The sequence below is a fragment of the Varanus komodoensis genome, unplaced genomic scaffold (genome assembly GCF_004798865.1).
Source record: "Varanus komodoensis strain SLA01 unplaced genomic scaffold, ASM479886v1 scaffold32, whole genome shotgun sequence".
Taxonomy (NCBI): domain Eukaryota; kingdom Metazoa; phylum Chordata; class Lepidosauria; order Squamata; family Varanidae; genus Varanus; species Varanus komodoensis.
Window position 1 is genome coordinate 3,204,121 of NW_025335798.1, and position 13,560 is coordinate 3,217,680.

Genomic DNA, 13,560 nt, shown 5'->3' on the forward strand with positions numbered 1-13,560 from the left:
TCACCCACTAGATCCACAGATGCCATGAGACACATCAGGCATACAGGTTTGGGGTTCCCCATACCCAGTAAAGGTTATCTAAGCACACAGACAAAATTACAAACTTCAATCAAACCCACCTTGCCAATTTGAAAGTGACTGAGCAGCGTCCATGTCTGCTAAATGTCAGTTATTTAGCAACTAGGCTGTAGGTGCATCATATGGAAGGGGAAACACCCAAGCAAAGGTTTCCCTATGTCTTTTGAGTGACTGTCAACTTAGCACAAGGTTTCTCTGTGCATTTGATAAATTCACACAAGAAATCAGCCACTCAGGCGGTGATTCATTTTCAGCTCTGGCTATAAGAAAATGCCAAAGGGATGGAGTCTGGGCTCATAACAGGTTTAGCAAAATTAAGGAAATACAGCCAAGGGCTTCACAATGGCATATATCTGTAGGAACAAGCACTAAGGGATTTTTTGCATGAGGCTTTTAACTTACCACCTTACTGGAGTTTCTTTGCCAATTTTCTTTGCAGGAGAGAAACCTGGGCTTTCCCCTCCCCAGAGTTGGTCTTTCTGACTTTCTATATATTCCATTACTCAGCTAGAAGCTGCTGCTATGGTACAGCAGAATTTATTTATTTATTTATTTTCCAACCCACTCCCATCAGCCATAAGTCTCTCTGGGGAGGTTACAGCAGAAAATTGCAACAATACACAAAACTGTCATTCTACTTTGTTCTGCATTTGAATTTTAATAGCTGACTTTCCTTCCCCTTAAAAAATAAGCTGCTGGAAAACACTGGAGGATGACGTGATAGTGAAAAGGATCCACAAGTCAGGGATCATGAGTGCACAATAAATGCCTTGTATAGAGAAGCACTGGGTGTCACAGGACAGCCCCGCTCCTGTGGAGGCACCTGGTGCAAACACCTGGAAAAGAAGGGCCTTTGGTTAGACCCAACCTTGCAACAATCATATTCTTAATCCCTCAACCACAAAACAACCCAAAGTAATCATGAAACCTCCTTCAACAACATGCATATTGCTCTCACATACACAACTGATCTTAATGATTACAGGCCACTGCATATTGGACAAGGAAAAAAACAGAGAGATATGAGAGACATCAATCTGCTCAACTTTTCCCAACCCAAGGCATGATGCTAACAGGTGACACTTTTGTGTTACACAGCACAGTGGTGCCAAATGGCCATGCTTAACTTAGAGCAGAACCCTGGACATGTAGCGATTTAAAACAAAAACACCTAGAACTCCCAACATTTCTCAGCCAGCATGACAGTTTCAGCATTTTTCCCTGTCAAATAAGCAGGATTGGACCCTAAGTAACCTGGTGGCACATCCACTAGAGTAGATGCAGGACCCATACAACCCTTAACAGCCAGTAAGGAATGCAAAATAAGCATAAGCAATGTCTAAATTCTACACTTAACAGCTACAGAGTGCCAATGCTGTTGGGACCCCAGCCGGTACAGAATGGAAATATTCTGTGCAGGTGCCATATATTTCCCTTTAAGAAAGAAGTACCACTCTCATGCTCTCCAAGATGCAAGTAATAATAGACCCCACATGCCATAATACAATCAAATATTTGAGAGCAAGTGCAGACCATTGCCTGGTGTATAGTGCCCCCTGGTGCACACATGGCAAAAGTGTAACCAATCCCTGAAAACTACAAAATTGGGAAACATCTATCCGGCTATCTGAGCAAAACAAATCCCAAAACATCACCAGATTTCCACATTCTAGATAGACTTATGCAGGTAGAGAGAGCAAGCCCATACAGTGAAAGAAGAGAACTCTCCCCACTGGGGGTGTGGGCAGAAATAGGGGGCTGCCATCCAGAAGCATTAAAGCAACCCCTTTTTAAAAAGCATACAATTGCCCAGTTTGCAGGCAGCCTTATTGCAGCAGGTGGAAAGCAAATGTCTCATATGACTCATTTCTTCACCTTTTGCTCATCTTAGGTCAGGCCAAGTGACAATTTTCAGTACCAACACACCAACTAACAACGCTTTAAGACAGTCAGGGAACATTAGGGCTATATTTACTAAATACAGTAAATATTTTTACTATATTCTATACTATATTCTTACTATATTTTACTCTTACTTTGTAAGAGTTTCATCCCCAAAGGCAGCCTGAAAATAACTAAAGTAAATCAATTTGCTCCCATCCCACACTGAACTAGTTCTCATGCTTTATAGCTTTCTTGTATCTGTTGCTCCCTATGTTTGCACTTTGGTTCTCATCAGCCTCAGCCAGGATGGCCAGTGGACAGCAATGCTGGGAGATGTAGTGCAAAACATCCTGACAGCCCAGGTGAAGGTAGACTGCTTCTGAGGATTTGCTTTTTGGCAGTTGGTGGTCCATGCAAGAACAGTGCCATCCTTGTAGCTTCACATTTAAAACAAGCAGATCTCAAGCAGCTGCCACTGAACTGACATGCAGCACTGACACAAAGGCTGTGAATTGAATGATGCACCTTCAGAGGTAAGGATATTTCCATGGACTACTGAAGTAGCTGCTCTACAACTGATACATTCCCAGTTCCAGGTAGAAGCAACTGGGCTTCCTATCTTGTGTCAAGAAAAAATCATTATCCTTCAGTTGAAAGATCCAGAAACCGAGACACAGGTGTATTCCACTGCTGCATTGCTCTTACTTTCCCGAGTCCATGAGCATCCATGTTTAACTCACCAACTCAACTGGTGCAGCCAAGCAGTGGAAGTCCCAGTAGAAAGGCAGTCCTGAGAGTTCACTCTTCACACGGAGAGTCAGGGTGCTGGGGCTTAGCTGACAGGAGAAGCAGGTAGAGCTGTTCTTTTTCCCTTCCAGAAGGGGACATATCAGGCTGCGCAAGTGGTTTAGGAATGAGGATACGTGAGCTGTCAGCCGTTTATTGAGCTTCTGGGAGAGTAAAAGCAAATCACAATCAAGAATGTATTCTCTGCAGAATTGCTTTGTAAAAGAAAAAAAGAATATAGCCAGCAATGAGGTAGGGGAAATAATCTTCCCCACAGAATATTGGGCATGCGTTTCCCCACCACAGCTTCCCTCTATCCTTAGTTCACACAGAACTGTGATGTATGCATACCCAGACATGCTATCCAAAAGCTCTGGAAACCATTCCCAAGCCCTCAGAATTCAATAGTCTGTACCTGGGAAAATGCAGCATCTCCCTCTGGATAACATATTATTGACTGCAATACCCAGACAGCTTTAGCTATTTGGCAGTACAGAAGTATAATAGAATTAAATAAAAACTTGTCAGTTCTGCATACAGTGAACAGGATTGCATCCATTGCTGACAAGTGCAATTCCATAATAACACAATTCACATTCCATGCCACCACAATTTTGTCCCAGTGGGTTCTGGGGAGGTTTTTCTAGTGATCTGGAGCTCATGCCTAGAAATAGGGTAGCAGCCAGATAGTAAGACATTTGTAAAACAAAGCAAATCACAGGCAAGAATGTATTCTCTGCAGAATTGCCTTGCTATGGTTTTCCTTTAAATTGGATTGTTAAAAGAGCTGCGCAGGTGGTTATGCCATACACACATTTCACAATCCCCAATTTTTCACTTACCTTTGACCTTTGCTGGATCATCTCAGCATCTGCACTTTCATACCACACATTGCTGAGATCAGACAGGAGCAAGGTATAGCTGGTATTTCCAAACCAAGCTTTGGCCATCAATGTAGTGGACTCAGCAAAGCAAACTGAAGCCCAGGGCTGCTGAAGCAGTCTGCTGTCTGCATCCTCAGTGCACTCCATCCTGTAAATTGGATGGAAATTGTATGAGGACTCTCGATGCTCTCCATCATGAAATGTTCTTTTATCCATTTCATTTAAATGTGCTGTTTCTTATTTCTATTTAATACAACAACTGAACACATTCCTAATAACATTTAGGGATGTGTTCAGTTGTTGTATTAAATAGAAATAAGAAACAGAAATAACATCCTAACAAATCATAGGAGCACAGCTCCCAAAGCACAGGAGAAGGGAGCTTTTGATCTGGATTTTAATATTATAGGTCTTTATTTTTAACACTTGAAACTTATTGTGCCAATCTTTGGTTCTGGATAAATCCCCAAACAAGAAGCGTATCAATGATAATTCATCAAAATGCTCCCAAATCACTTAAAGCTCAAGCAGTGAATTATTTACTCCAAACCAAGCTGGCTTAATTTCCATTTTAGAATGAATAGATAATATCAGTTATACTGGGCATCAGGGACTACTTTCACAGATCACAGACCCCTTGCTAAACCTGCAAATGCCAAATGTCCTTTGGTCACCAATACTCCCTTCTTTCACGGGATGCTTAAATGAGTGGTGGCATCTCAGTTGCAAGCCTTCTAGAATAAAAGTGATTCTCTGGGTGCATTCCAGTCTTCCAGGACTGTATCAGCCGTGGTCACCCTGATGACCTTTTTCAAGACGGGATGGGGGAAAGTGACAGTTACATCTTCTAGATCACTCAGTGGCATTCAGTACTGTTGATCACAGTAACCCCCTTGGCTACCTCCATGAATTTTAGAGTGTTTAAGCCTTTATACAGTCAGTTCCAGGAAATAACATTGGATAACTACGTCTCAGCCCTCTGACAGTTAAACTGTGGGGTGTATTGTCTATTATTTTATCCTCAATGTTATTTATTATACAGTAGACTCTCAGTTAATCAGCCCCATGAGTATTGGTAGCTGCCGGATAAATGTAGTTTTGGACTGGTTGAGTTACTATTAAAAATAGGCCTAACTAATACTATACCCCATACCATACCATACCATACCATACCATACACTCTGTATTGACTTGATATCAATATTGAAATACAGTTATTATAAACAAATAAAGACAAACTTCTGTCTTCTGAAACTGAGCCTTAATGTCATACATTGTTGATGAACTGACATTAAATTCTTCCATGAGTGCTGTACAACTCTCATCTATCTCAGGCTTCTTGCATACTTCCATCTTCTGCTTGAGAGTAAGAACTATGTGTTTACGCTTACTTAGGACTTGTTTCCGCATACTTGGGGTTGGGTGAGAACATAACATTTGAATAACAATAGATCCCAACCAACCATTATGTTTACACATGATGAATTGGTGGGAGTGGGAGACAAACATGTGGTGCCCAACGCACAGGCTTACTCAAGGTGTGGCACACCAAGTTTAAACTTACATTTCCACTAGAAATTGATTTTATTTTAATTTTTATTTAAAGTATTATTTCTAGGAATTTTTTGCTGATTGTTTGAGAATGCCAGTTGCTTGAGTTCTACTGAATGGAGAGTCTACGAACATGAAGCATTTGGGAGTGGCCATTAGGAGATCTAGAGCAACATATCCCTAGTATGCTGACAGTATCTGTTTCCCTGTAGTCTCTAAATTGGGACAAGACATGCACATTCTGAATTAATGTCTGAATGCAGATATACAGCAGGTGTCAGCTAAGAAACTGAACCTGAATCCTGTTGAGACAGAGAGCCTAGGTTCTCAGATCCAGGAACTGGTGTGTTTACATGTTCTGGCTCTTACTACACTCCCTGTGAGTGAGCAACTGCATAATTTGGGGAATACTCCTGGACCCATCTTTGCGACTGGTGATCCAGGTGATATCAGTAGCCTGGAGCACGCATTAGAAACTTCAGCTGATGCACCACCTACACCCATTCCTGGATAAGGATAGCCTGGCCACAGTGATACATGCAGTGGCAAAGTCACAACTATCTAATGGAATGTGCTCCGTGTGCCTTTGCACCTGGTTCGAAAGCTGCAGCTAGTGAAGAATGCAGTAGCCAGGATGTTTAGTGGTACACCTAGTTATACACAGATGACATCTGTATTAAAAGAATGACACCAGCTGCCTATTAGCTACCATGCCTTGTTCAAGGTTTTTGTTGCTGACATTCAAAATTCTAAACAACTTGGGAGCTGGATACTAAGTTGTCCATATCTGCTATATACACCAAATTGACAAATGTCTGAGAAGGCCTTTTGGATCATTCCACAAACAATAATGTATTCTCATAAGCACACATTCTCAGTACTAGCACCTTGTCAGAACACTCTTTTATGTAGTCTGACAGGCCAAAGCTGTGGTGAACTTAAGATACCTTCTGAAGAAATACAAGTTTACTCTCAGGCTTTCCCTGCCATGTCATTGCATTGCTCTATTTTACTGTTTCTATATTTAATGTTTTAGTTACTTTATACTGAATTTTATATTGATTTTATATTGTTTATGTATTTTAACATAAAACTACTTGGAGAGCTTAGGATATCAAGCAGTATACAAATAGTTCAAATAAACAACTAAATAAATAAAAATAAGATGCTTTGAGTGTATTGCCTCTGGTTATTTGTGCTGTCCCAAAATGGGCTTGCTCTTCAGTCATCCCAAGATGGTCAGACTTGAAAAGTTGGTAAGATTGCCCCAAAAACCAATGCTTTCTTTGATCCAGTGGGTCTAATAGCAGCCTCAGGGTAGAATGAGGTGATTTAAGTTGGGGAACTGGTTGGGAATAAGAAGCATTCCTGCTGCTGTTGCTCAAGCAGCATTGTTTGCTATGAACTGTGTTCAGCTGAGTGCAGGATATGGCGTTTCCTTCGCTCTCCCTTATTTTTCTGTTTGTTTTAGGCTGCTTCACTCCCCTGACAGTGGCCTTGGGATTGAGGAAAAAAGCAATTTGTTCATCTTTTCTACAGGAGAGAAGACTGTGATGAAGAAAACAGAAAAAGAGAACCAATACTGCTTTCAAGTAGCTAAAGTGAGAAGGGTTAATAATTGATATAAGAGAAGCTAAAGTCTAGCACCTTCACTACTCAAGGTGAGAAAAATGGCTGCCTGCACTTACTTTCCTGAGGTAAAGTGCTACATGGTCTTTGCTGGGATGGGGAAAAAAAAAGAGAGGAGTGAAAGTGGAGTGAAGGTTGAGTCATCATCCTTGGAAAATTCTGAGAAAAATTTCAGAACAGAGAGTTTAGATTACTGGGCAGTGTAAAAATTAAATAAATAAATAAATAACCTGAAGCTCTGGAAGAACAAGGATCCTAAATATCTATTACAGGGGCTATGACTGTCCAAACTGCCATAAACCCTAAATGAGTATCTTTAGAAAAAAACTGTGACTATCTCTAGGGAGTTATGCAATGCATTTGGCAACACATCTCTCAGTGGCTGCATTGTTCCCTAGAGATACAGCTTTTACAGCTTTTGTCACATTGAAGTAGGGATGGCAAACTCTGAGAAGCAAGATCCTGACATGGAGAGGTCCACAAAGGTTTACTGTGCAGTTACTGAGGCCTTCAGCTGCCACAAGGCATTTATGATGAAAAAAAGAAAATGGCTGTAAAACAACCCTTGAAGCCTACTTCAAGAAAGTGATTCCAGTGGCAACCCACCCCCCCTCTCCAGCATCATAATGAAATCCTGACTCTTCAGCACCAGGTCCACCTCCATCATCATCAGTTAATATTAGGCTTAATGTTACCTCAATAATGTTCTAAACTGTTTTAAGAACCATTTCTTTTGTTTTTTACAATACTGTATACCAGGAATGTCCAACCTGCAGCCTGTGGGCCACATGTGGGCCAGGATGGCTATGAATGTGGCCCAATACAAAATCGTAAACTGACTTAAAACATTATGAGATTTTTTTTTTTTTTTTTTTGCAACTTGATTGTGGGGTTCTCAAGTGTGAACTTTGTGGATGACAATGTTCGTCATGTAAAATAAACGTATGTATGTTCTCACTATTTGTACGCATGTATGGCTTCAGTTTTATGGCGGTGTGCAGCTTCCATTTGTGAGCAACTATTTTAAAAAATGAAGCATGCTAAGAGTAAAATTAGAACCAAAGTATCTGATGAGCACCTTGAGAACTCACTGAGAATTGCAACTACTTCCATTGAACCAGATATTGATGGATTAGTTTTTCAAATACAATCTCAAATATCCCACTAGTTTTATGTTGCCCTCTTTTCTTTTACTTTTATAATAAGAATATAAAAATCAATGAAGTTTTATTACTTAGATATGTTCATTTTCTATGTTAGGAATTGCAAACTTGGAACCCGCTCAATGATTTTAAAGGGCTCTCCAAATGGGGCACTGCATAATTAGAATTATTATGTGAGAACTTTTTTGCTTATCTGGATGGTAGTAGATATCATGAATATTATGCACAGATTATTATTTTTTCCTCATTAGTTTTCATTAGTGTTTTTGTATTTAATGTGTGGCCCAAGACAACTCTTCTTCCCATGTGGCCCTGAGAAGCCAAAAGGTTGGACACCCCTGCTGTACACCTACCTACGTACAAATTCTCTCTCTCTCTAGTACCTGTAGTTACTTTATTATTACTGTATTACTGTAATTATTACAATGCTGTATTGTTTTTAAGATGTTTTAGTGTATATGGAAGTGTTCCTTAAGTGTTTTATATGTATAGAAAGGGGAAATACATACACTAAGACAAACATTTGGCTTACTCATGACTTACATACAAATCGACTTATGGATATTCTCAGAAATTGAACTAGTTCTTGACCTGGGGACTACCTGCAATACTGGCTCTGACTCCAGAACAATGCACCAGGAATACTGGGAGTTAGAGTCCCACCCATCTGGAGGTCACCAGGTTGAAGAAGGCTGCACTGCACTAACCTATCCAACACTAGTTAGATTGTAATAACAAATCATCTAAGATTTTTTGGATACTTAAGAATGTTCAATAAAACAAATGTGTGCAGTTTTGTTCTATGCAGCATTATTCAGAAGTTATGCATACATGATTGCAGCCTTTGGTAAAACATATTTTTAAGCCACCTATCTATTTCATTTCAAGATAATCGAATTGGTCACAGTCCCACGTTTATCAGTTCACCAGTGAGCTGACATAATACCTAGGTAACTATCATCACAAAGCAGCGTTTTGTGAAGTGCCAGCGTTAAGGCAGTTATCGCTGTCTGAAGTCTACGTTTCAGTTCCCTCTAACAAGTGTATATCTGTTTCCCCACATCCCCGCCATAACATACATTATATAAACCTGCCAACTTGAAGATAACAAATAAGGCAGTATGTGCACCAGAGTTCGTGTCAGAAAAAAAGTGCTTGTCTTTACAGTGCTGCAAGACTCTCTGCTGTTCTTATTTGGAAATAAATCGGTGTGTGACTCCAGTAAAACTAGCAGAGGGGCGGTAAAAGCATGGTTAGAAGAGCAAGGATTTAAACTGAACTACCCTAGGTCCTTAATATAGCATGACTGAAGGCTATGGTAGAGGACTGGGAGAAGCACGTAGCTTGGGTATGGGGTTCTCCTCTGAAGGCACAATAGGCCAGCGATAAGGCAGATACCAGAAAAGAACTGGGACTGCCGAAGCAAAAAACGGCTGGAGGGAGAGGCGAAGGTACCCGCCGAAGGAGCACGCAGTGGGAAGAAGGGCCCCCTTCGCTATAGCAGCCGGCCTCGACTCCGCTTTCACACGCAGCTTGCTTAGACCCCAGTCGGGAAAGAGAGCCAGGCAAGCGGGGGCAGAGACTGCCTTGGTGCTTCGAACATTTTTAAGCCGCTTTAATTCCCAACCCTCCTGCGTACACACGGCTCGCGTCCTCCGCTAGTTTTTAAGCGCAACAAACTACAATTCCCGGCACACCATTCTCATTTCTCAGGGCATGCCGGAGGTTGTAGTCTTGGAAGGGGGTGCTGCCGAGTGAGGGGAGGCCAAGGCGGGAAATCCTGGCTTCCATCCCTCGCGGGATTGGGGAGCCAGGCGGCAGCGGGCAGATCGCGATTGAAAAACCCCTCGGACTCTTCCCGTTGTGTCCCGTCTCTCCTTACCATGAATTCCGGGTCCTACAGCAAGAAACGCGAGGCCACCTCAAGGAAGCGGGAGGAGATTCAGGCGGCGCCGGAAACAGTCCTGTTGCAGCTGCTGCTCCGAGGCGGCTTTGGAAGGAGTTTTCCACCGATGAGCCCTTCCTTTTTTCTTTCAAGGAAAACGGCAATAGCAGAGGTGCTTTTTTCCGGTGTAAATAGGTGACTGTGCACATGCCGCAAGGCCTAAGGATACAACTAGCCAGGCCCTGCTATTCCACAAAGCGTCAAAACACCAAATGTGCAGCAGTGTCAAACCAAACTTGCAATACACTTCTATTTATAGTACTTATAATTTGCATAATTTGTGTCTGCGTGTGTGTTTTGCCAACATCGGTATACGTGGCCTTTGTTTATGTTATTCTTTGACATCATGCCTGCACGGAGCTTGCAATCTAAATACTGGGTTGTATCTAATATTAATACTACTTAAAAACAGACCCATTTAAATGAATGGGAATTAAACTAGCACTGGATACAACCCAATGCATGAATGTCACAACTCTATCACCTCCCCCATATTGGCCCAAGAAATGATTACTTATTTACTTATTATGCAAATCAAGACCCCTAGAAAAACAGATTGTGTAAAAGACTTAAAGAAATGCAGTTGTATATACATAGGATTCATGAATGCATTAAACTGAATGATGTCACCCCACATACACACAAGAGTTTCAAGTGAAAAGTGCTATTGACAAATCTAAAGATGCTACTCAGGCAGACTGGCTCACTTGGGTAATTTTTGTAAACAAGTGCTTGCAGAATATAGAGTAGAAAGGTGTTGTCATTCAATGTCAGTAATGCAGTAACCTTTTAGTTCTAGCTGGACTAATCAGATCAGAAATAGTTTGGAAAAGGATAAGGCCTGGTCAGTTTGTGGAAAGTAAAAACTAGCATGATTATCTGTCAGTGTTAGTATCTCTCAGGGAAAAAGAAGGTAGGTGTAGCTATCCCTCCATTCAGCGGCAACTTCGACCTTGCAGAGATAGAAGCTGGCAGCCTTCTCTGAGAACCAGAGAGGTGGGGTTGCATAGGTACCACTGAGGTTGAAGCTTTACTCTTGAAAAGTAGAAGATAAATACCCAGATTGAATAGAGGCCTTGTAGTTGGGTTAAATCCCCTGTTGGTCAATTAGGAAGATTATTAGTCATATCTTGGCTTTAAAAGCAGATACAGAACAGTAGAGGAATATCTTGTCTTCCAGATCTGCATCCTTACCACTGCCTAAACCTAATGGGGCACTCTGTACATAAAGTCTTCCTAATTTGGACTTTCATCTCACTGAAAGTTTAATGTTAAGAACCTGCCATGAAAAGAGCTGTTGTTCTTTTATGCATTGCTGTGGGCTATGGAATTTGTGCCTTTGCCATTGAGAAGCCCATTGATATGGAATAATTCCTGTCCTCTAAACATTCCAATGCCTGTATCCACATTGCATGAAGATTCCAAAGCTGGGAGCCTTGGGGGCTGCAGTATCTCCATGTGGGGAATTTCTTTGCTGATCTTGTTCTGCTCAAATAAAAGTCTCACCAAGAGGTCTGGACACAATACCCAGAGGTTCCAACTGAAGCAGCAAAGCTGGCTCTGACTTCTGTAGGTGTGAACAGGTTAGTTTCAGGCTTGTTTCTAGGATGCCTTCCATTTATTGCATAAGTAGCTAAGAGTTGCTCTGATCCTTCCTTGTCTCGGAAGCAACTTTGAGCTGGTGAGATCCCTTCCTTAGACTCCTGTCTATGAATGCTTGGGAAGGCACTGCCATGCTGCAGAACTGACTGCTGAATTCTGGCAGTGGCAGAAAGGTACCCTATAACTATTCCTTTGCTTCAACTTATTTTTATTCATTCAACTAGCATTCTGGAAAAGTAAATAAATTATTCAGGCCCTTAACTTTATAGTTAAAAGTGCTTCCACCAAAGCTGGTGATCATCCTCCTAGGCTGTCCTGTCAGGTCAGGGAACTTGGTGATTTAGCACATGATTTGCAGGCAGAAGGTTCAAGGTTCAACCCCAACTTACTTCTCTTGTTAAAAGGAATTTCATGTGGCAGGGCTGGCCCAGCATGAGGAGAGTAGATGTAAGTTTCTCCACGCCCCCGCTCCATTGTGCTGGAATTTGTCAAATGTCTAAACTGATGGGCGGTAGATTCAAGATGTGCAAAAGAAAATACACCTTCACACAGTACAGAATTCACTTAGGGAATCTGCTACTGGATGATATGTCTGTGATTCCTAGGTTTAATAGAAGATTCAGCAAATTCATGGCAGTGGTGATAACTCAATGGAATCTCCACAATGGGCCTCTGAAAATTAGATTCAGGGAGGTAAGTCATGGTAGATGGATGCTGCTTTCACGGCTTCCTCTGGCTTCTCATGGCTGCAAATAGGATGCTGACCTAAATATACCCTTGACATGATCCAGCAGAACCATTCTTATGGTTAGAAAAGATCTCTGCCTGAGGCAGTCAGAGGGATGGACAGTAGTGAGCTAGATCAGGGGTCCCCAGTACAGCACCCACAGGTACTTCCAGTGTGAAGAAGCACCCAATGTAGTGCCCACAAACACCCAAAATAATCCTTGAGTTTTTAAAAATCTTCATACATTGATTTGTATGGAATGCAGGCTAGTTAGACATAGGGTTCAACAAAAACAGACCAAATATACAAATATGTATCCATTTGAAGTTGGTGCCACCTGTTCATATATCAAAAGTGCTGTAAAGTCCTTGATCCATTGCAATATAGCAAGTGGGTATCTTTCCTTCCAGTTTTGTAATAACAGACTTTTCGCCTGTTCAAAAAGCTCAGAGAATCAATTTCCTCTTTCATTTGTTAATTCCATGAAGCAGGTAAGTAATTTAAAAAAGCATGAACATCAGTGAATATTAAAGACTGTTCCAAAGATAAAAATTATCTATAATAACATTCTCCTCAAAAGAAGCAACTACTGGATATTGCCAAACACACATTTAAAAGAAGCATTAGCTGCATTGCACTGCCAGTAATTAACTATTAGATAATTCCTTATTAAAAGATGTTGCAGTAGTATCCAGTAGACATGAAGCAACTGGTTCTGCTGAGTAAAATGCAGCCTATGACCCACAAATGCAACAGGGTGAGGCCAAAGTGGCAATCATTAGGCATTTTGTGGGGGTTCCCACAGCAGTTGCTCAGATTCCCAAATGTATCCATGGACGCAAAAAGCAAAAAGGCTGAGGTCTCCTGGGCTAGTTGGACCAATAGTCTGATAGCCTAAATCAGCTTGCTATGCTCCTATGTCTACACAGTACTGGGTTTCTCTCTTGTAAGAACTGCTTACAGGCAGCACTGCCTAGCCATGTGTGCTGCAAAGATAAAATACTTGCCAGCCAATGGAATAGGGTGACTATGCATCCTATGTAACAGAGGATAGTCCTCTATCTGAAGAACTGTCCAGGTTCAATTTAAGACCCATAAGAAAGCAGAACAGATCAGGGACCTTAACATTGTCTGGCTAAAGTTATCACCGGGATAGCAGTCTGAGCAAGCAGACAGATCATCTGGCCATAGTCTTCCTTGCTATATGGAGAAATGTGTTATATTCCCATTTAAGTTATAATCATTATCTCTAAGTTTGCTTCGATACATATGATTAGCACATACAAATACAGTGCAGTTTTGTGTCTCCTT

The 13,560-nt window shown here is 41.4% G+C and overlaps 1 protein-coding gene across 4 annotated transcripts in view; it reads right to left on the bottom strand.

Moving 5' to 3' along the window:
- The window catches only part of NHEJ1 (non-homologous end joining factor 1), a 109,556-nt gene extending 99,429 nt beyond the window's left edge, over window positions 1-10,127 (bottom strand). For 3 of the 4 annotated variants that reach the window (XR_006415519.1, XR_006415520.1, XM_044438382.1), the window contains exons 1-3: window positions 9,858-10,127; window positions 3,591-3,780; window positions 2,703-2,912 (exon numbers count right to left, since the gene is read on the bottom strand). Coding sequence is in view for 2 of the 4 variants with exons in the window: in XM_044438382.1 (XP_044294317.1) it covers window positions 2,703-2,912; window positions 3,591-3,780; window positions 9,858-10,069 (612 nt within the window). In the remaining 2 variants the exon portion in view is untranslated. The remainder of the gene's footprint in view (window positions 1-2,702; window positions 2,913-3,590; window positions 3,781-9,857) is intronic. The other variant, XM_044438380.1, reaches the window with a different exon arrangement.
- Window positions 10,128-13,560: the final 3,433 nt, after the last annotated feature.